Genomic DNA, 23,219 nt, shown 5'->3' on the forward strand with positions numbered 1-23,219 from the left:
AACGGCAGCAACACATTGCAAAAAAGTTGGCACAGGGGCATTTTTCCTTTTAACAACACTCAATTAAACGTTTGGGAACTGAGGAGACCAATTTCTGAAGCTTTTCAGGGAGAATTTTTTCCCATTCTTGCTTGATGTACAGTTTAAGATGTTCAACTGTTCAACGGTCTCCATTGTGGTATTTTAGGCTTCATATTGCGCCACAAATTTTCCATGGGAGACAGGTCTGGACTACAGGCAGGCCAGTCTAGTACCCGCACTCTTTTACTATGAAGCCACGCTGTTGTAACACGTGGTTTGGCATTTTCTTGCTGAAATAAGCAGGGGCATCCATGATAACGTTGCTTGGATGGCAACATATATTGCTCCAAAACCTTTTGAACTTTGCATCGATAACAGTCCAGATGGTTCTTTTCCTCTTTTTTGCGGCGAACACGACGTCCACAGTTTCCAAAAACAATTTGAAATGTGGACTCGTCAGACCACAGAACACTTTTACACTTTGCATCAGTCCATCTTGCATAGTAGAGTTTTAACTTGCACTTACAGATGTAGCGACAAACTGTAGTTACTGACAGTGGTTTTCTGAAGTGTTCCTGAGCCCATGTGGTGATATCCTTTACACACTGATGCCGCTTTTTGATGCAATACCGCCTGAGGGATCAAAGGTCCGTGATATCATCGCTTACGTGCCGTGATTTCTCCAGATTCTCTGAACCTTTTGATGCTATTACGGACCGTGGATCGTGAAATCCCTAATTTCCTTACAATAGCTCGTTGAGAAATGTGTGAAATGTTCCGGTCGGACGGTGAGCCACGGATGAGGAGATGCTGCTCCGTTATTGATTTAAGTAAAGTCTGAGTGTCTTTAAAACAATTAGCTCCATCTTTTGACACTTCTTCCACTCCCGTCCTTGCACGCTACACCGCTACAACAAAGATGACGGAGAAAAGACGCTGCCGACGGTGAGTCACGTAAATAAGACCGCCCACAAAATGGCGCATCCTGAAGCGACTGTCAGAAAGCGGCTTGAAGATGATCTGTAAAACATAACCTACTCAACATTTTGACCAAAGAACCAAATGTGGACCACAAGGAAGTGTTTTCAATTTAGAAAAAAATAAAATAAAAATGATCCCTTTAATGGGCCCTGTAATCCAGTGCGGCTTTTGTATGAAAATAGACCGGACTAGACCCGCTCATCGGCAGTGCGCCTTATAATCCGGTGCGCTTTTAGTCTCATGTGTTTGTAAGGTATCAACAATTTCTCCCACATGTGTAAATACATAGATGCATAGAAAATCCTAAAAGGTCATACCTGGGGAATGTCTGGGGAAAACATGTCATTTCGTAATGACATAATATAGAACACATTATGTCATTAGGAAATGACATGTTTGACATTAGTCCCACATTGTTTTATTGACATACTGTATTCAAACCTGGTTAATTTTGTTTTGTATTATTTGGATTATTGAAAAAAAGTAGTTTAAATCTTTATTAGCTTTTCTTTACTCATCTTTCAATGGACTGCACTGATCATCACAGACGTGCGTTGCATTTATGGTGCCCTGGGAAAAAAACGACACATTAATGAAGCAGTGGAACTTCATTTAAATGCATTCTTTTTTGCAAATGTACCTGTGTGTGCTGCAGCGCCCACCCCTCGTGCACTGGGTGAAGTCTGTCCAAGTCCCTGAGCTGCTGGAAGGCTGGAGGACTGTTTGGGCTGCCTGAAGTGTTTCCTGCTGCTTGGACTAGAGTGATCCTTCAGCCGAATGTCATACAAGCTCTCAGGCAGGATGAGTTACATTAGTGAAGGCTTCTTTCTCTCTACTTTGAACACAGAGTGCTTCAGGTACATTGTTCCTTCTTTTATATTGTAAACAAAAACGCACGGCTGGTTTCTTATTTTTGCATGATTTTCACTCTTAGATGTTTCAGATCATCAAACAGACTTATACAGTTAAGCTAAGTAACCTCAGAAACTTTTTTTAAGTGATTATTTTCATTTATTCAAGAAAAAAAAAAGCTTATGCAAACCTAAATGGTGCCACATTAAAAAAGTAAAAGTAACTCAACCTAACAGCGTGGAATGTTTGTGATCAGTGACCCTCAACTCAGCTTATTAAAAAATTTAATTTAGCATTAACTTCAAAAAGGGGTCATTTAGGTTTAGACAGTTTGACTGTCTAAACTACCTTTTGTGTTTTTGTCCATTTTCTACTGCTTGTCCCCCTCAGGATCGCGGGGGGTGCTTGGACCCTATACCAGCTGCACTCGGGCGTAAGGCGGGCTACACCCTGGATAAGTCGCCACTTTATCGCAGACCACTCACATTCACACACTTATGTTTGACAAGGAATTAATTTAAGTCCACTTGATGATCTGAAACATTTAAGACATAATACAACAAAAAAAATAAATCGGCCAGAGGCAAGTTTAGATGGTAGAACATTTTAAAAACTACCTTACTTGTTGTAATGAATTATTGTGTCACACTAGCAGGCAGGTTTTGTGTTAAGGATATTGGCCATGACAGGCAGATAGAGGATGTCAGTTTCTGTGCGGATGACAATGTCCTGGAAGATGTACTTCCTGGGGTCCATGTTGCCTTCATGGACCTGACACATGGCAAACAGCTCAATCTGCAGTTCAATGTGCAAACCTGCAGGCACCTAAACATACATTCAGAGTCACTGTAGTTGGCTCTGCATGGCTGTCGTTAGTGTTTTGGTGAACTCACAGGCCCTGGGTGGTACTTGACACGCAGGCCTGAAGAGGTGGGAGGTTGTATGATGTGGAATCTGGAAGAGACACAGACCACAAGCACTTAAAGTCACGGATAGTAGACGCCTTGAGGGCGCTCACGTTCGAAACAGCCATGATTAATGTGACCTGCCCTCTTCTTGGTTCAAACCATCCAAGATACACCCTACTTATGAGGACACCACGTCTCCGTCGCAATAGTGGTGTGTGGAGTGAGATATGGCAGTGAATCTCAAACTGTGGTGCATGTATTACTAGCGATATGCGGGCTCCATCTAGTGGTACGCTAAAGAATCACTTGATTAAAGTACAATGTTTTATTTTCGTATAATCAAACAGTGTTACTCTTCAAACTGTGTGTAATATTACAGTGCTCAAAAATATTAAATATACTTGTTGAATAAAACAGCTGTCTTGTTTTTTATGAATACTTACGCTTGCTATGCTACTGTATTTTAATGTTGGTCTATGGTGGTACTTGGAGAGACAAGTTTTTTCTGAGGTGGTACTTGGTGAAAGAAGTTTGAGAACCACTGATATATATGGTATTGCACAGCTGTTTAACAGCAGCACGGCGACTGTTGTATCCGTTTTTTTAATCCTTTTGTTCGTGTGAGTGGGTACGTGCCACAAGCATACACACGTGTACGAGACAGCCATGATTGACAACAATGAATGGCCAAATCCTTTAACAGCTATGTTTCCCTTCTAATTGGGACAAATAGTATTTTATTTGTTGCTTAAACCACTATGGTGTTTTTTTCTCACTGGCACTCATCGAGGGTGGACGCTCCCCTTTCCTCTCCCTTATCTCTCCTGCTTGCTTCTTTGTCTTGTCTTAACTTTTTTGTTGCCTCTTTTTGCACTGCTCTCCAAATTTAAACATTGGAATTATTTAACTGGCCTCAATGAAATTGACACGATCTTGGGTTCGGGGGAACCTGCTTGTCGTGACGGAGCGGGTGCTGCTGGACACACGACAGACTCTTGGGAGAAGAAGGAGTGCCACGTGCCTGGCGACCCTTTCAGTCGAGGACATGAAGATATCCACCTATTTGGAATTATGACAACAGGACATCTGCTGATTGGAGTAAGCGTTGCTCTGGTTTGTCAACAAATTGGAAGTTGCTGGCAGTCTTCAAAGTACCCCAAAGCTGCCACAAATGACTGGAGGATGCAGGAAGAACTGTGGACACTGTGATTTGGATCACATCGGACTGTCTGCCCCGCAGGATGAATTTTGAGGATCAGTCATAGACAATTTTATTTTCACTCGCATACAAAACATTCTAACTTGGATTGTTTCCCTGGCTTCGAGACTCTCCCGAAGGACAGTGCGGCGAAGACACAACAAACTCCCTTCTTGTCTCTCATGGACATACACCTGTTGACTTTGGACTGACTATCGGCTGCACAATATCAAGGCCGCGCGGAACAGAGACACGCGGCAGGCTTACACACACACACACACGCATCCTCAAAAAATATACGCCACACACGCATACCCCACACCCAAGCCAACGCCCTTGACGCAAATCCCATAGGGGTGATGGAGCTGGGGCCTGAAGAGCTGCAGCCAGCCACCATGGCCCCCCACTCCCTCCCCTCTGTTGCTAGATATCTCGAGATGTACGTTGTAATATGTATATGTGTTTTGCTATGGAGGTTTTTTTCCCCAGTCTAGATTGTATTTTTTTACTCATCCTTCCCCAGCATTTACCTTTTTCCCATCTTTTACGGGGCGCCTTGTGGCGACCCATCAGCGTTCCTGTTCAGTAACCCTGTACACTGTTTTTGTTATTCTAATCTTCAACGGGTTTGTGCTGAAAACAAAGTTTCGTTGTACTTGTGCAATGACAACAAAGACCTACCTATACCTGTGGTCAATATCGGCTGGCCGTTAGTTATTTTATGAAATATGTTTTGTGTTTAAAAAAGTGTAATCTTTAGCCTGTGACAGCATCTTTAAAGGGGTGCCATCATGCAAAACCATATTTTCTTATCTGATTGCACCTGTTTTAGTGTATTTGGAATCCGCATAAGTCCCGAAAATGTGAAATCAAACCATGGACACATGGCCGAGATATTTATAAAACATTCTTTTCCCACTTTAAAACATGCTCCAGCCAAACCTTTTGGAATTTAAGACTTCAGTGACGTATTGTGCCTTAGTTACATCAGCGGGTATCTCCTTATATGGCTTTACACAAGTCCACCATTTTTGTCGTTTGACGTCGTAGTCAATAAGTTCCTTCTTTTCTCTATCCTTTGTTGAGGGAGGGGGGCAAAGACTGACTCCTACATGCACATGCATCCTCCGCTGTTGCCATTTCTAATAAAAAGTAGCGAATAGTTCTAATTTATATCTGTCAGTGAACTTCATATGGCTGACGGGGGAGGAGAGCTTCGGCCCACAAAACCGGTGCATTCAGAAGAGACAGTCAAAAAACAAAATCTGTGCAAAATTTTGACCAAAGAACCACCATTATTATGCATGTTATGTTGACCACATTAAAGTGTTTTACTGTAAATGTAGGAAAAAAACATAATATGACCCATTTAAGCCAGTCTTCTCTCAACGCCATGTTGTCTTACCTGCAGGTGTCCACGCCCACATTCTTCATCACCACGGTGATAGCAGAGGATGTTCCCTCCTTCTGTGTCCCAAAGTCAACGCTGGACGGTCGGAGCTCAAAGCCCCTCATGACAGCACCCGGACCAGCTAGTGAAATGGTACGACACCTGCGCCGCACCGGCTCCTCCACAGAGTGGAACTATGGAAGACGAGAAAGGTGAGTACAAAAAAAAAGAAGCTCTTCCTGTTGCACGGGTGTGTTGTCTTACGTGATAATTTGGCACACTGTAGGGTTTGGAGCTGACAATTGTTGGCGGTAGTCTCACTATCGTCCGTCTGGGCTCCCCGATCACATTCACCTGGGATGACCTGAGCGGGCTATAGTAGTCCGTCCGACTGCTGTGACCTGGTATGGACACGAGAGACATCGTCCACATCTTTGTATTGGTGTGTATGTTTCAGCAGGAACTCAGGAAGGAGGACTGTACCTGCAGTTTGAGGTCTCATTGCAGGGGTCCTGCTCCTCACTGCTGCCCGACTGTCGTCAAATAAACTTTACTTAATGACATCCGTGTCGTATTGTTTAGCACAGGGGTGTCAAACGTACGGCCCGAGGGCCGGATCAGGCCCGCAAACAGGTTTTATCCGGCCCACGGGATGAGTTTGCTAAGTATAAAAAGTAACCTGAGATTTTTGAATGAAAGAAACAGTTGTTCTAAATGTGTCCACTGGATGTCGCAATAGCAATTCTTTGTATCTTTGTAGATGATGCAACATATGTACAAAATAAACCACGTGATAGTACATCATTCGAGGAAAATGATCAAACTACATAAATAACATACTGTAATTTGATTGTGATATAATTGTTTTATCTTGATAGATTGAAAATTAACAACAATGAGTTGACTGGTAAACGTTCTCATATAATTTATTCAGTAAAAAAATATAAATAACGACAAATAAAGTATATATATTATTAACCACAACAGCTAATTGTAAAAAAAAACTAAACAACAACATTATGATTTGTACAATTTCAGAATGTGCTTGTTCTATTTTTAAACAAAGAAAACAATCTGAAGTTGTCTTTATTTTTAAGTTATCGTGTCGTGATTTTACCAGTCTGGCCCACTTGGGAGTAGATTTTTCTCCATGTGGCCCCCGATTTAAAATGAGTTTGACACCCCTGGTTTAGCACAACATATTGCTACACATTTTATAACCAAGGAGAACCTAAATATTGTGAGTTGTGTGTACATGTGCCACATTGATTTGTAGCAGTTCTTGTCATCATATTTTAGAAGTTTGTATGTCTTCATTTGCTACATCACTAATGTGATAGTTTAACTACATAGAAGATACAACTGTGTGGGTCAAGTGACTTACCTGGCAGAATGAGTTGGTGTTGGGATGGAGGGTTGTGGTGCTTCGTACAGTAAAGAAATACACAGTTTGCAACTGCTTTGCTCAATATATACAATAAATAAGAATAAAAGACTAATAATTTACTGTAGTTTTGTAGGACATCAAAGTGGAATGCTTCCACTGTATCGTCTGGCCTGGGAAAGGTTTCAAAGATTGGCCTCCTAATGTCTGGACTTTCAAGGTGGAGAAGATTCTGAGAAAAAAAGAATGGCAGCATTAAATCAAAGTTTAACAAATGTACTGTCCGGCCAAACATTTCGGGACACTTGACAGGTTGGCTGATGGAGTAATTGTCTCAAAACATTCCATTTTATCGGAAAAACTAGCATTTTTGGAGCGCTACATGGTTGGGATTAGATAAGGTGCATTTGGGACAACACTTGCCTGGTGTACAGATACGTTTTCTGGGTGGAAGTATGGTACAATGAGCTTCTTCTTCAGGGCATCGACGCAATATTTCACCTCAAACAGCTCCTGTCTGAAGCACACAGGACATGTACAAGGTTGCACATGATAAAAATCTTATCTTCTATCTTTTTTCTTTTTACCTGTGCTGCTCCAGTCTGTCAGTCCACTTTGTCTCTTTGACCTCACAGCTAGAGGACAACAAGAAAAGAGGATACTTTAACTACCTTTTTTGAGTCAGGGATTATATTTTCTAAAGAAAAATCCCACAGCACAGCCCCTAGCAAAAATGTTGCAAAATGTATATGTACAGGTTAATTATTAGGGCTGTGAATCGTTGTGAACCACACGATTCATATTGATTCTTGGGGCTAACGATTCGATTCAGAATTTTTTTTTGATTCAGACGATTTTTTATTCAAAATCAATACTTTTTAATAACATAGGGTGCCAGTTCTATGATAAACTTCCTCCATAAAATAAATAACAGCTTTGATACATTTCTATATTACTTAAAAGAAAACAGGTTTTGTTTATTAAAATACTTCCCAAACATTTAATAAAATCAAATACGTACGGGACAAGCGGTAGAAAATCCATCATCCATCCGTTTTCTACCGCTTGTCCCTTTTGGGGTCCCGGGGGGTGCTGGAGCCTATCTCAGCTGCATTCGGGCAGAAGGCAGGGTACACCCTGGACAAGTCGCCACCTCATCACATGGTCAACACAGATAGACAGACAACATTCACACTCACATTCACACACTAGGAATCAACCTATCCCCAGGTGCATGTCTGTGGAGGTGGGAGGAAGCCGGAGTACCCGGAGGGAACCCACGCAGTCACGGGGAGAACATGCAAACTCCACACAGAAAGATCCCGAGCGCAGGATCGAACCCAGGACTACTCAGGATCTTCTACCATGCTGCCCGCGGTAGAAAATGGATGGATGAAATACAAATAAGGCAACAACAGAAGTATCCAACACTTGTCTTTTCTAAAGTAAATCTGTACAGCAGATCCATCCATTTTCTACCGCTTTTCCCTCAGATATGTGCATCTATATCAACAATATGATTTGCCTGAATGGCTGGACAGGACAGATTAAAAAAAGAAAAAAAAAACATTTGTGATTTTTTTTTATTGATTAAGAATTGTTACGAATAAGAATTGCGACTAATTCGAAAAGTGACATCCCTATTAATTATGTACCTTCTTCCATAGCCGAAGTGCATGTAATTGTTCTATCTGTCACGCTGCGTCGCTGGCATGATAGATTACCACCCAAGTGTACCAACTAAAGTCATTTGGACAATTACCCTCTCACAGCACATTAATATGCGGTTGCACAGTGGTTGGATGTGACTGGATTAGATCAACAAAAATGAAGGCGTGACATCATCCATCCCGCTGTTGTAAATTAGTTTTACCTGGCGCTTGGTGCAATAGCGAGATCCTCAGAATCATCCAACACCTCAGCTGGCGCTTGCATGGCTTGACTGTACAGGTTGCCAATATCTCCTGTGGGGGCACACAACCATGCGGTGAAAGGCACAGCAAATTTTCAAGAATATACTTTGAATAATGACAACAAATAATTCCCCTACCTGGGGTCCTGTTTTCAAGGGGGTGTTCATCCTTTATCTCTATAAGAGACTTCAAGAGACAATTGTCCAGTTAGCACACTTGGTACAGTTGTGCTGATGTGTGGCTGTGTGTGAAGCACCTGAGTAAGCAGAACACCTGCATGGACACGCTCCTCTTCACTGCGAGGATCCTTGAGCATCACATCTGCTGACCACTGTGCCTTCTCCATCAAACTCTCAATGTAGCCCTGAAAGGAGAAGCACAATATAAAGTTAAAGTACCAATGATTGTCACACACACACACACACACACACACACACACACACACACACACACACACACACACACACACACACACACACACACACACGCTAGGTGTGGTGAAATTTGTCCTCTGCATTTGACCCATCCCCTTGATCACCCCCTGGGAGGTGAGGGGAGCAGTGGGCAGCAGCGGTGCCGCGCCGGGAATAATTTTTGGTGATTCAACCCCCAATTCCAACCCTTGATGCTGAGTGCCAAGCAGGGAGGTAATGGGTCCCATTTTTATAGTCTTTGGTATGACTCGGGGTTGTGTTGACTAAGTCAGTTCTTCTCAAATAGTAGGGGCGCGTTGTGATGGCGAGGCGGCAATTACACTGATAAAGCATGAGCACAACACATGCACATGCACGTGGACAACAAAACATGCTTATTGTAGCCATTCATCCGAACTTCCTCATTTTGATTAAACACATATATAATAAATCAGCACAAATTGTTATATTTATTTTTGTTTTGTAGGTTAAAGTGTTTTCTATAATGTGCTCCTTGAATTTATTATTTATTGAGTTTATTTTATTTTTCAGCATCAAATGTTTAGTCGGTCAAAAAAATTGTTAATTTTAAATAAGGATTACATTTTGGTTTTAATTTCATGCAAATTAATGCACTTTAAATATTTTCTGTTACTGACCAAAATACAATGTTAGTAAAGTTACGACTTGCTTTCTTTTTTTGTTTTCTTTAATGTTAATAAGGATACAATGTAATGCAGAAGAGACAAATTATACTTTTAATAGTTGCGGCGGAGTGTGTGTGTGTGTGTGTGTGTGGGGGGGGGGTTCCTCGGGAGCCGTGTAACAAAATAATTGAGAAGCACTGAAAAAAGTAAATGTGTAACAATAACACACAAGCTCAGATGTAATCTACTGACCTTCAGTCGCATATCGATAATATTCTTAAACCTTCTGGTGATGGCTCTGTGCTGGCAAATTTCCCTAATTTCCAGGACCTTAGGGCAGCTCTGCATGGCTACAATGGCTACTGATGATCGACCAACCCAGTTTCCCAGGGTCAGACCTCGTACTGTGGTGGTCCCTAAAGGACTTGAACTCTTCTGGAACGGAGAGAGGGCAAAGATGGTGTTGTTGTGCAAATGTGTAAGACACATTAAATAAATAATGATGAATGGGTTATACTTGTATAGCGCTTTTCTACCTTCAAGGTACTCAAAGCGCTTTGACAGTATTTCCACATTTACTCATTCACACACACATTTAAACACTGATGGCGGGAGCTGCCATGCAAGGCGCTAACCAGCAGCCATCAGGAGCAAAGGGTGAAGTGTCTTGCCCAAGGACACAACGGACGTGACTAGGATGGTAGAAGGTGGGGATTGAACCCCAGTAACCAGCAACCCTCCGATTGCTGACACGGCCACTCTACCAACTTCGCCACGCCGTCCCCATTACGTACAATGACATGGTATGTAGAAGGAACAAGATATTATGTAGAATTAGATTATATAAAGACATGTGGAATGAATCGGTGACAAAGGGCAGCCTTGGCGGAGTCCAACCCTCACCGGAAACGTGTCCGACCTACTGCCGGCAATGCGGACCAAGCTCTGACACTGATCGTACAGGGAGCGGACAGCCACAATCAAACAGTCCGATACCCCATACTCTCTGAGCACTCCCCACAGGACCTGCCGAGGGACACGGTCGAATGCCTTTTCCAAGTCCACAAAGCACATGTAGACTGGTTGGGCAAACTCCCATGCACCCTCAAGGACCCTGCCGAGAGTATAGAGCTGGTCCACAGTTCCACGACCAGGACGAAAACCACACTGTTCCTCCTGAATCCGAGGTTCGACTATCCGGCGTAGCCTCCTCTCCAGTACACCTCAATAGACCTTACCGGGAAGGCTGAGGAGTGTGATCCCACGATAGTTAGAACACACCCTCCGGTTCCCCTTCTTAAAGAGAGGAACCACCACCCCGGTCTGCCAATCCAGAGGTACCGCCCCCGATGTCCACGCGATGCTGCAGAGTCTTGTCAACCAAGACAGCCCCACAGCATCCAGAGCCTTAAGGAACTCCGGGCGGATCTCATCCACTCCCGGGGCCTTGCCACCGAGGAGCTTTTTAACTACCTCAGCAACCTCAGCCCCAGAAATAGGAGAGCCCATCACAGATTCCCCAGGCACTGCTTCCTCATAGGAAGACGTGTTGGTGGGATTGAGGAGGTCTTCGAAGTATTCCCTCCACCGATCCACAACATCCGCAGTCGAGGTCAGCAGAACACCATCCGCACCATTATGTAATAATGTATGAGATTATGTAAAGACTATGTGGAATGACATTATGCAAAGAGACATTAACACTGTAACAAAACATTATGTATAATTATACACTCTGTATTAAGACATTAAGTACAACGACATAATATGTAATAATATATTATGTAGAATGATAAGATAAGATATTTAGAATGACGTTATGTAATGTTGTGATTTGGACCATTTTTGATGTTACATTTCACCCCATTTTTGATTCATTATACTCTTAAAATAGCTTGTGCCATTTTAGCAGCTCATTTACTATTCACACATTAAGATTATGCTTATGCTTATAATATTCATGTTTAACATTTGATTAGAACAAAATTAGAACACCTTTTGTATGATGATGCTTATTTGAACACTAATGCTTCACATAAATCAAGTGAAATGTTTTGTGCATCACATCTCATGACCTGCTGGTTTTTACAGAAGTGTGAACAAGTCCTGTTGTATTCTATCAAAGAGCATATCCAAAGCGCGAGAGGAAAGAACACGACTGCTCTATTCTGTAAAAGCACGTATCAAAGTATGAAAGGAAAGAACGCTGGAGATTGTATGGCCCCTCCCCAGGGGAGTACGTATGAGCTTAAAAAGATAATGATTTTGAGTAACGAGTAGTGATGGGTCGATGAGGCGTCATGAAGCGTTTCGACACATTGCAAAACTGTATTGATACTGTGTCGATACTGTGTCACTAAATACTGACATCTGCTGGACATTAAAAATCCCTACAGGCAACCGATGGACCGACTCAACTGACACTGATTTTATGACCTAGTATATACAATAATATAAACCAAGTCATTGTATTTCATATCTTCATTTGAATAAAAATATATTTTTATCTTTTTTAGATACAGTCAATAAATAATGTGAGCATGTATCATAACATGGAAGTCTACGAGAACATGTTGTGAATGAGGATGCTTGTGGACTGGGAATTTTTATTTTATTTTTTTTTTACACATTTTTATTAAAAAAAACAGTTTTTCCAACGTATTAAATTTTAGACGATTTCTCTTCTTAGTTATTATTTCTCCGGCTGTAGAAAAGACCCGCTCACAGGGCACAGAGGAGGCGTCAGTGCGACACAGTTCGCGTATCGGTCATGTGACCGAAACAGCTCATGATCGGTCACGTGACTTTCTAAGAGCGGTACGCGCACCGACACAGGGTTTTGCTCTATGAGCTCGACGCATGTGCCGATGCATCGGTGTTGCCGGACCCATCAGTAGTAACGAGACTCTTGCCTTATTATGATATAAGGCATATGTAATGGGACATTATGTACAATGTTATACTATTTAATAAGATATTATGTAGAATGTTATACTATGTAATAGGACATTATGGAATAACACATTATGTAACACGACAGTATGTAGAATTACATGTAATAAGACATTATGTAGAATGACAGTATGTAATAAAACATTATGTAGAATGACATGTAATACATGTAGAATAAGACAGCATGCAATAACACACTACAGTATGTACAAGACATTATGTAGAATGTACTTTAAAACTTAATGTACCTCGACAAAGGGAAATTCATGCGAACTGCGGTTCCTAAAGTTCTGAAGCATGACATTAAGGTCCTGCTTTTCTTGCACCCATTTGGAGCGCACGCTCTCGTTGCTGGGCTTCAGGAAGGTGATGCCGAACTCATCTGTAAGAGTCCCAAAATGTTGTACTACACAAATATACCAAAACAAGTGTCATGACTTTATCTGACTTAAGTTCACTCACCTTGTGTGTCTGGTAGTGGATCCTTCAGCAGAGCCACAGTGGGGTCTAAGTGAGCCTGGTCCAGCAGTTCCACCACAGTTTGAGAATTCAGAAGTTCAGAACCGGATCCATCCTCATGCACCAAGAAGAGCCTGTCAAAGACAATAGTAATACTAATAGATAAGTGGAATATCACACTCATGTACCATGTGTGTCACCTGGGATAATGTCCTTTGGGCTTCCCATGACACATAGATATTTCTGTGTCCTCCCCTTCCTCCTCCTCCTCCTCCTCCTCTTTCTCTTCCTCTTCTTCTTGCAGCGTGCCTGGATCTGGGCCAACATTATGGACTGTTACCTGGCCATCATCCAATACCTGCAACACACATATTATTGTCACAGTTGTAGAATGTATTGGCTTAAAACCCCATTAACACAAGCTGTATGAGTTCCAAACATGTTTTTTTAATCAAAAACAGACCCTGGACTGTGTTGATAATCAAAATCATAATATAAGGGGCAGAATACTGCAGTCCTAGTCCTGCGGAAATTACTTCAACATCGGCGACACAACGAACCAACACTGTGTACGCACACTAATTGTAATTATACAAAAACCCAAAACCAGTGAAATTGGCACGTTGTGTAAATCGTAAATAAAAACAGAATACAATAATTTACAAATCCTTTTTAACCTACATTCAACTGAATAGACTGCAAAGACAAGATACTTAACGTTCGAACTGGTAAACTTTGTTATTTTTTGCAAATATTAGCTCATTCGGAATTTGATACCTGCAACATGTTTCAAAAGACTGAGAAAGTTGAGGAATGCTGATCAAACACTTATTTGGAACATCCCACAGGTGAACAGGCTAATTGTGAACAGGTGGGTGCCATGATTGAGTATAAAAGCAGCTTCCATGAAATGCTCAGTCATTCACAAACAAGGATGGAGCAAGGATCACCACTTTGTGAACAAATGCGTGAGCAAATTGTCCAACAGTTTAAGAACAACATTCCTCAACGAGCTATTGCAAGGAATTTAGGGATTTCACTATCCCATCATCAAAAGGTTCAGAGAATCAGGATAAGTCACGGCAAGGACGAAAACCAACATTGAATGCCTGTGACCTTCGATCCCTTAGGGATCGAAGCTGCATCAAAAACCGACATCAGTGTGTAAAGGATATCACCACATGGGCTCAGGAACACTTCAGAAAACCACTGTCAGTAACTACAGTTTGTTCGCTATATCTGTAAGTGCAAGTTAAAACTCAACAATGCAAAGTGCAAGCCATTTATCAACAACACCCAGAAACAACAACAACGCCCAGGAGCCCGAGCCAATCTAAGATGCCATGCATCCATTTTCTACCGCTTGTCCCGTTCAGGGTCGCGGGGGGTGCTGGAGCCTATCTCAGCTGCATTCGGGCCGAAGGCGGCGTACACCCTGGACAAGTCACCACCTCATCACAGGGCCAACACAGATAGACAGACAACATTCACACTTACATTCACACACTAGGGCCAATTTAGTGTTGCCAATCAACCTATCCCCAGGTGCATGTTTTTGGCGGTGGGAGGAAGCCGGAGTACCCGGAGGGAACCCACGCAGTCACGGGGAGAACATGCAAACTACACACAGAAAGATCCCGAAGCCGGAGATTGAACCCAGGACTACTCAGGACCTTCGTATTGTGATGCACATGCACTAATCCCTGTTCCACCGTGCTGGACTGATGCAAAGTGGAAAAGTGTTCGTGGTCTGACGAGTCCACATTTCAATTATTTTTGGAAAATGTGGATGTTGTGTCCTCCGGACCAAAGAGGAAAAGAACCATCCGAAATGTTATAGGCGCAAAGTTGAAAAGGCAGTATCTGTGATGGTATGGGGGTGTGTTAGTGCCCAAGGCATGGGTAACTTACACATCTGTTAAGACACTATTTATGCTGAAAGGTACATACATATATATGTGCTGATGACACCCAACTCTACCTGAAAACAAACCCAACCCCCTCTGCAGCCCTGCCATCATCCACACTTACCAACTGCCAGGAGGAGATAAAGGCGTGGATGAAACACAATTTTCTTCAACTGAACAGCTCCAAAACCGAAGCCATCCTAGTCAGCACCCCACATCAGACCCAGTCTGACATTCACCTCTCATCCTCAGTCACTAATCTGGGTGTTAGAATGGACCCTCACCTGACTTTTGAGGCTCAAATAAAACAACTGTGCGAGACCTCCTTCTACCACCTCAGGAACATTGCAAAACTCCGCCCCTCACTCACTCTCTCTGATGCCGAGAGGCTCGTCCACGCCTTTGTCTCCTCCAGGCTAGACTACTGCAACTCACTTCTTGTCGGGATACCCAGCAAGAACATCCAGAAACTGCAGTACTTACAGAATAGTGCTGCTAGGATCCTGATGAGAGTGCGGAAATACGACCATATCACACCAGTTCTCAAATCCCTTCGCTGGCTTCCTGTTCCACTCAGGATTGAATACAAAGTCTCCCTACTAACCCACCAGTGCCTCCATGAAAATTCCCCACTCTACCTCAAAGAACTGCTCACCCCCAAATCCTCCACACGACATCTCTGCTCCTGACAGGTTAACCTCCTCCAACCTCCGAGGGCAAAGCTACGAACAATGTGAGACCGGAATTTCTGCTCCGCCGTTCCCGGTCTGTGGAACGCTCTCCCTGACCACCTGAGGGCACCACAGACTGTGGTTGCTTTTTAAAAAGTCTTAAAAACACTTATTTTTAAAAAAGCCTTTTTTTTTTTATATATGCGTACGAGTTCTAGCTATTAGGCTGTTCTAGTTTTTTTTTTTTTTTATTATGTTTTTATTTATTCATTTTTAATTTTCTTTTTTGTTTAATACACTGTAGCACTTTGAGGTTGTTTGCTCAATATAAAGTGCTTTTTACAAATAAAATCTATAATTATTATTATTATTATACAGGTTTTGGAGCAACATATGTTGCCATCCAAGCAACATCTTTTTCAAGGACGCCCCTGCTTATTTCAGCAAGACAATGCCAAGCCACATTCTGCATGTGTTACAACAGCGTGGCTTCTTAGTAAAAGAGACTGACCTGCCTGTAGTCCAGACCTGTCTCCCATTGAAAATGTGTGGCGCATTATGAAGCCTAAAATACGACAACGGAGAACCCGGACTGTTGAACAACTTAAGCTGTACATCAAGCAAGAATGGGAAAGAATTCCACCTGAAAAGCTTCAAAAATTGGTCTCCTCAGTTCCCAAATGTGTTGTTCAAAGCAAAGGCCATGTAAAACATTTGTAAAAATGCCCCTGTGCCAACTTTTTTGCAATGTGTTGCTGCCATTAAATACTAAGTTAATGATTATTTACCAAAAAAAAAAGTAGTTTCTCATTTCCAACATTAAATATCTTGTCTTTGCAGTGTATTCATTTGAATATAAGTTGAAAAGGATTTGCAAATCATTGTATTCTGTTTTTATTTACGATTTACACAACGTGCCAACTTCACTGGTTTTGGGTTTGTGTTTATGGTAAGAATAGGTTTAAAAACATGCCTCTAATCGGACAATAAAGATGGATAACAAAATGTCCCACTTCAGAGTGTGCAACTAACCTGGAAGTGGTTTCCATGGAGGTCTGTTAAGTCACAGGCCACATGGTCTGTGTGGCTCATTATGAAAGAGGAGTGGGCACTCTGAGGGGGCCCGCTGGAGTAAACAAACTTGCCGTCACTTTGGATCTGCAGGAGCCCCATGCTGGATGGGACCACCTTGGATATCAGAGCAAGTTGTTTAATTATACCGTTGGATTTGCTTTGTTAGGTCAGGAATGACATGATGATATACATTCACCAACCTGATAGGCTCCCTTGTTATTCCCAGTGATGATTGTCCCATCCGCCAACCAGATTTCAGCTATGTGTCGTTCTGGGTACATCACCACGGTGGCGAAAGACTCGTTCTCCACTAACACCACCTTCTCTTTGAAGGGCATGCTACCACAAGAATGTGAGTCAGTGCTTCCTTCCTCAGTCTCCCCAGCAGGCCCCCTGTCATCACACATGTTCGGTGGCCTGTCATGGTAGAGCGTGGTGATCCTGGTTCCATCTGCATGTTCAACAGTCAAAGATCCGTCTGGTTTCTGCACTAAGACCACTAGATCTTCTCGGCTCAGCATCATCTAGGGAAACCAAAATAAACTGTAGCGCACATGTGGCTACAAGCTCACATGCAGCAGAACTCTCTCACCTCTTGAGTCACCGGGTCTGATTTATTGTATGTTAGAAGAGGGGTAGTTGGGTTATATTTTTGTGTGGTACCAATGGTACTGATTCGAGCACCAGACGGAGTCGTTGTTGTCCAAAAACCTCGAGGAGGAGGAGTCGGCTTCTCTGCATTTTGCTCTAGAAGCACACAGCAGAAACATAAGCAAGAACATTAAAGTGCTAATCAAGTGTCCTTAAAGTTTATATATAGGTGCTTTACCTTCTGTGGAGCTGCAGTCAATTTCCTGCACCCACACTGGACCAGAGTCCGAGCTGGAACTGATTGAACCATCTGCAAATAGCAACTGCAATACAAACATGAGGCACTGATCCTAAGCAGGAGCAACATATGCATGTATGCAGTGTTCATTTATATAGCAGTTTTAGTGATAATCTACTGATTTAAATGTTTTTTTGGTTTTACTCTTAATTTAGTCATTTAGTTTTAATTAATTTAATAAATGTAATTTTAGTCAACTAGAATCATAGTAATTTTAGTCATCTGGATATATATGCATGAATAAGCATATAAAGATCTCAACAATGAAATTCATAACAAAAAGTAAATCTGCTTTCAATGGATATATCAATTTAACACCCACCTTAGTGTTTTTTGTTTTTTTTTACCTTAAATTGAAAAACACAAAAATGTTGTTTCTAATGTTGAATAATACTATTGTATGAATAATATGACACTGTACAACTAAAAATATGCAGTAAACATACAATGACATATCAGAATAATAATTATTGTGCAAATTTTAACTCAACCGCTTCACTTGTCAGGATTACTTTCTTGCAGATGCCGCTAAAAGTTTGTTTTGATTTTAGCAATGACAATCGCTTGCACTGTATGTTTACATATACAGTCGTGGTCAAAAGTTTACATACACTTGTAAAGAACATAATGTCATGGCTCTCTTAAGTTTCCAATAATTTCTACAACTCTTATTTTTTTTGTGATAGTGATTGGAGCACATGTTTTGGGGCGGTATGGCGTAGTGGGTAGAGCGGCCGTGCCAGAAACCTGAGGGTTGCAGGTTCGCACTCTGCCTCTTACCATCCAAATCACTGCCGTTGTGTCCTTGGGCAGGACACTTCACCCTTGCCCCCAGTGCTGCTCACACTGGTGGTCGTCGGAGGGGCCGTAGGCGCAAACTGGCAGCCACGCTTCCGTCAGTCTACCCTAGGGCAGCTGTGGCTATAAAAGAAGCTTACCACCACCAGGTGTGAAGGAATGATGGGTTCTCAGTTCTCTGTGAAGCGCTTTGAGTGTTTAGAAAAGCGCTTTATAAATCTAATCATCATCTTGTTTGTCATAAAAAACATTCATGAAGTTTGGTTCTTTTATGAATTTATTATGGGTATACTGAAAATGTGACCAAATCTGCTGGGTCAAAAGTATACAAAAAGCAATGTTAATATTTGGTTACATGTCCCTTGGCAAGTTTCACTGCAATAAGGCGCTTTTGGTAGCCATCCACAAGCTTCTGGAAAGCTTCTGGTTGACTTTTTGACCACTCCTCTTGACAAAATTGGTGCAGTTCAGCTAAATTTTTTGGTTTTCTGACATGAACTTGTTTCTTCAGCATTGTCCACACATTTTCAGTAGACCCGTAATAAATTCATAAAACAACCAAACTTCATGAATGTTTTTTGTGACAAACAAGTATGTGCGCCAATCACTCTATCACCAAAAATAAGAGTTGTAGAAATTATTGGAAACTCAAGAGAGCCATGACATTATGTTCTTTACAAGTATATGTCAACTTTTGACCACAACTGTTTGTCTTGTTCTCAGTTACATTAAACGTGAAATGTGTCCATCTACTCTTCTCTTTCTGCTAGGCGTAGACATATTGCAGCCAATAACTTATGTTACAAGGGGAGCTGCGTGTCTACGGCGAGCCTAAGCTAATGGGGGAAAGTGCAAGAGTATTGATACTATTCCGTGACACGACTTCTTCCCGAAAGTGAAAAACAGTGGTGGTTAACCAAGTCAAGAAGCTGCTGTACAGCAAGCGGCACACAAACTATCTGAGTATGCAAGAGGCCTATATCATCCTGCAAAAAGTAGATAGGAGCAAAAAATAAAATCCGTGTGCAATGGAATAGATCCCTATACTTTATCAAAAAATTATTTGTTGAGTGGTATCAATAATGATCCATCAGTAGCGATCCTACACATGTATGTATATATTGTGCTCCAGACATCATTCTACATGACAAAATAGATGAAAACTTGGAAAAGCATGAAGGTGTACAACTTCTTTGTGTGTGGCTGGGTCAAGGAAATTGGTATCAAGACTATCTCGGATAAAAACGCATCATTTTTGCTCCGGTAAAGCTGAATTTCATTTTGGGTCTACAGCGTTCTTTGTTGCTGTCGCACGCGCTGTTTACGAGTACACATGTTTTTCCCGTCTTTATAAAAATACAACTATAGATGTCAACCGTGTGTATGTGCTTCATTTATGAATGCTGCCTTTGGTAAAAGCTAAACTCTGAGGTTTCACTCACATTTGCTTTCTTTCATTTAGACTTGCTGATTTGGTGATTTTTAAAACATTCGTAGCAAAAATATGTTTTAAGAAACACAAATAGTATCAAGATGATACTTAAATGTGAAATAACCCTTAAAAGTATATCAAACAAACATTTAACAAAGTGATCACTGCAAACCTGTGCATTATTTGACTCTGCTTCCTTGGACTGGAAACGCATCCTACATTTTTCACCGTTGTTTTGTAATATCTTGCAGTCTTCTGCCCCTTTTGTTTACCTCTCCAGACCTTTTCATGATTCAATAAAATAGCTAAAATAGCTGTGATTGAATACATCTTAACTTGTCCCTACCGTCTACAAAACCAAATTAGATATTAAAATTGGATTTCATTTTCAATTGTCATCTCACTTTATATAAAAGGGGAAAAAGGTAGTTCACAAAAACTATGACAAAAATAATTAGTCACCAAATTTAAGACTGCAAGTATGTTCACCTCTGAGGAGCCGTCCTTCATGTATCGGATCACGGCTCCATGGCTGGTAACAATGCGAGACGCCTCTTTGGCAAGGGAGGGGTCCTGATGGCCCGGGGTGTGAAAACTCAGCCGCACAAGCATACTCGGATCCTCTGATGACACACACATTTTGGTGTAAGTATGCAGGCCATTTTCTGCACACAAGCCTTGAGGGAGTAGTTCACCTTCGTCACGCAGAAACTGCAACAGTAGGCCGCATGGGAGGGACAAGTTGAGGCTCTTGAATGGAATTAAGGACTCTTGTGATTGGCCTTCACACACCTTCAAACAAAACATGAAGCTGACACAATCACAGCAAATATTGATGTTTCTATTTGTGTCAAACTGCACCTCTGAAGGGTCGTTGTCAATGTTTGGGGTTTCTGCCACAGAGGGATTCAGGTCTTGCACTGGTTCCATGGCCTTTTGTGGCTTTATTTCAGTTTCCTTGTGACTCTCTGACAAAAACACAAAAAGAAACACAAGAAAATTGAAAACTATAATGGTGGTAGATTATAGCAATGACTAGCTACAGATAGACCACAGCTGAGATAGACAATACATGTGTGCCTCCTAGTGGCTGTAAGTGGAATTTTACAATACATCACTAAAGCTTTTGATTTATTGATCCAGTTTAGAGGTTAATTTAGTATCAACACTTATCTTATATTAAAAATATGAAATGTTCATTGCAAGAGCTCACACCTTTGTATTCTCCCGTTGGCCCATAGAAACTATAGGAGAGATGGACACCGTTATCCAGCAGGGCCGAGAAGGAGCGCCGCTTCACTGCGGTCATCTTCACAGGATGTTCTGTTGGTGTGGCGTCTGTTTGTCATGAGCATTACTCAATAGGGAGCGCTCCAATTTCTCTCTGAACAGTGTTTGGTGGATCAGCTTGTTTACCTTTGACATCACTTTTGGCTGTTTGGACAACATGGCTGATATGCGTGTAGAAATGATGATCATCCTTCCTCACAGCCACTTTCAACATGCTAGAACCTGGAGTTAGTTGTTTTTTTTGCACGAGCACAGACATCAAATCACAACATATGCTGGAAAAATACTAAAAATGCAATGTGTGAATGCTCACTTTACCTTCCACGTAGTTGATGGTCTCCACAGTGATGTGACCCCCATCTGATGGAAAGAGGTACTGGAGTTGACCCAACAAATGGATCAACATCCCATCCATATGGAAGCCTGTGAATCCCTATAAGTACCACACAGGCAAGTTTAGATGATAGGTTGCACCTATAATCATTTTTAAATACTGTATTAACAGATATAGTTCATAGTGCTCTCAGACTATCTTTAGCAGCTTTTAGTACAGGTGTGTATCTGCTTGTCTGCGTTCTTACAGTGCTGGGCTCGTCTTTGAGATCAGGTCTACTGGAAAGGGACGGGTCTGAAGTCAATGCTGAGATACTGTCCTTTTCGGCTTTGCTTTTCTTAGCAGTCGCCGCAGATTTGTCACTTTTCTTGGAATCTTTAGACTTCACTTCATCCGTCTGCTTCTTGCCCTTGGCTGGCGCTGCTTTCCCTGGCTTCTTACCTTTCTTGGTTTCCTCTTCTTTTTGCTTCTCCTCCTCCAACAAGGAAGCCTGTAAATGTTTCTTATTATCCGTCATTATCTTTTGTGTAGTCCAAGTGCTTTAATGACAAACCTTGATGGAGTCTTTTGTGATGAACGTTTCCTTTGATTCCGCTTCATCTTCTGCTGAGTCTACAGTGTTGTGAAGCACAAGAACAGGAACATATGATTAAGACAGCGCTGGATAATAATATTCATCTCAATATATGAATAACAATACTAACAATAATGAACGATAAACATGTTGACAGGAAGTTGTACCTCCTGAACTCTCTGTAGTGCTAACTCTGTTGATCTTCATCTGATGTCTCTTCAGCTCCTCTTTCTCATTCCACTCTGTGATGGTGTCTGCTACATGCTCCAAGTATATCCTGTTAAACAGTAGTGTAATAGCAGCTTTTACATACTGCAAGATTTAAACAGATCTGCCAACTTTGACACAATTTTGCAAGTACTCAAAATGTGTGCCGTTTACCTGAACTTGACATCCGTGTGCAGGTCTACATTCCAGAATTCTGTGCACATGCGATTAGGACTTATGGGATTGTGGCAAAAGATGTACATGACATTATTATGACTTCCTCTGAGAGTGTCCACACAGCGATATTGCTGAGAAGCTGACTGAAGCACCTATGGTGGAACAATATCATTTACAGTTGCATTAGATGCCACCCAATTTAGAGTAAAAACAATGTTGAAAACAAAAACATTTCATGAAGATCTTACCTGTAGTAAGATGGCAGCATCGTAGTGTTCCACATAGTGCCAGTCCAAGAGAGACCTTAGTCGACAACTCTGAATATCTGCTAGGGACAGCTGACTTTCTGGTCGCTCGCTGACCTAATGGAGGGTAACAAAACATTCAAAATGGCCGCTAATATCAGTTCATTAGGAACACCTGCTCAAGTCTAATGGCTTTATCAAAACATTTACTACAGCCACTGTCAATAACTCAGTACTGTGCAGCATAGTTCTACACCAATGACAACTACAACCACAATTAAATAAGCACAGTTTCTTACAATAACCGATGAATAAACCATTACATGTTATACTGCTCATTCAATTTTGTTTTAAATGCTGTTCTCCTTTAGCTGTTCGGCACTTATTAATCACTCTGAAATGTAAACTACTGGCCACCCTGCAGCCTGTAAGGGAGCATTACAATATTCAAGTATTTCATATGCAAGACTTTTCCTTAGTATTCTGTCTTGGCAGAGGTGTGC

The 23,219-nt window shown here is 41.7% G+C and overlaps 1 protein-coding gene across 1 annotated transcript in view; it reads right to left on the minus strand.

The window, feature by feature from the left end:
• Nucleotides 1-23,219, minus strand: part of spag17 (sperm associated antigen 17) — a 38,777-nt gene continuing 15,558 nt past the window's right edge. The window contains exons 16-48 of the mRNA XM_061959143.1: nt 22,720-22,833; nt 22,469-22,623; nt 22,255-22,364; nt 22,067-22,125; nt 21,761-22,003; nt 21,498-21,612; nt 21,306-21,401; nt 21,105-21,227; nt 20,751-20,857; nt 20,585-20,681; nt 20,379-20,512; nt 17,600-17,684; nt 17,363-17,517; nt 16,971-17,294; nt 16,729-16,884; nt 13,319-13,476; nt 13,122-13,252; nt 12,908-13,041; nt 9,960-10,142; nt 8,904-9,011; nt 8,785-8,833; nt 8,608-8,698; nt 7,322-7,369; nt 7,158-7,251; nt 6,858-7,038; nt 6,735-6,774; nt 5,834-5,883; nt 5,615-5,751; nt 5,366-5,544; nt 2,748-2,808; nt 2,532-2,679; nt 1,643-1,807; nt 1-1,572 (exon numbers count right to left, since the gene is read on the minus strand). Of these exons, the coding sequence (XP_061815127.1) occupies nt 1,544-1,572; nt 1,643-1,807; nt 2,532-2,679; nt 2,748-2,808; nt 5,366-5,544; nt 5,615-5,751; nt 5,834-5,883; nt 6,735-6,774; nt 6,858-7,038; nt 7,158-7,251; nt 7,322-7,369; nt 8,608-8,698; nt 8,785-8,833; nt 8,904-9,011; nt 9,960-10,142; nt 12,908-13,041; nt 13,122-13,252; nt 13,319-13,476; nt 16,729-16,884; nt 16,971-17,294; nt 17,363-17,517; nt 17,600-17,684; nt 20,379-20,512; nt 20,585-20,681; nt 20,751-20,857; nt 21,105-21,227; nt 21,306-21,401; nt 21,498-21,612; nt 21,761-22,003; nt 22,067-22,125; nt 22,255-22,364; nt 22,469-22,623; nt 22,720-22,833 (4,059 nt within the window). The 3' untranslated portion in view covers nt 1-1,543. The remainder of the gene's footprint in view (nt 1,573-1,642; nt 1,808-2,531; nt 2,680-2,747; nt 2,809-5,365; nt 5,545-5,614; nt 5,752-5,833; nt 5,884-6,734; nt 6,775-6,857; nt 7,039-7,157; nt 7,252-7,321; nt 7,370-8,607; nt 8,699-8,784; nt 8,834-8,903; nt 9,012-9,959; nt 10,143-12,907; nt 13,042-13,121; nt 13,253-13,318; nt 13,477-16,728; nt 16,885-16,970; nt 17,295-17,362; nt 17,518-17,599; nt 17,685-20,378; nt 20,513-20,584; nt 20,682-20,750; nt 20,858-21,104; nt 21,228-21,305; nt 21,402-21,497; nt 21,613-21,760; nt 22,004-22,066; nt 22,126-22,254; nt 22,365-22,468; nt 22,624-22,719; nt 22,834-23,219) is intronic.

The sequence above is a fragment of the Nerophis lumbriciformis genome, linkage group LG05 (genome assembly GCF_033978685.3).
Source record: "Nerophis lumbriciformis linkage group LG05, RoL_Nlum_v2.1, whole genome shotgun sequence".
Lineage (NCBI taxonomy): Eukaryota > Metazoa > Chordata > Actinopteri > Syngnathiformes > Syngnathidae > Nerophis > Nerophis lumbriciformis.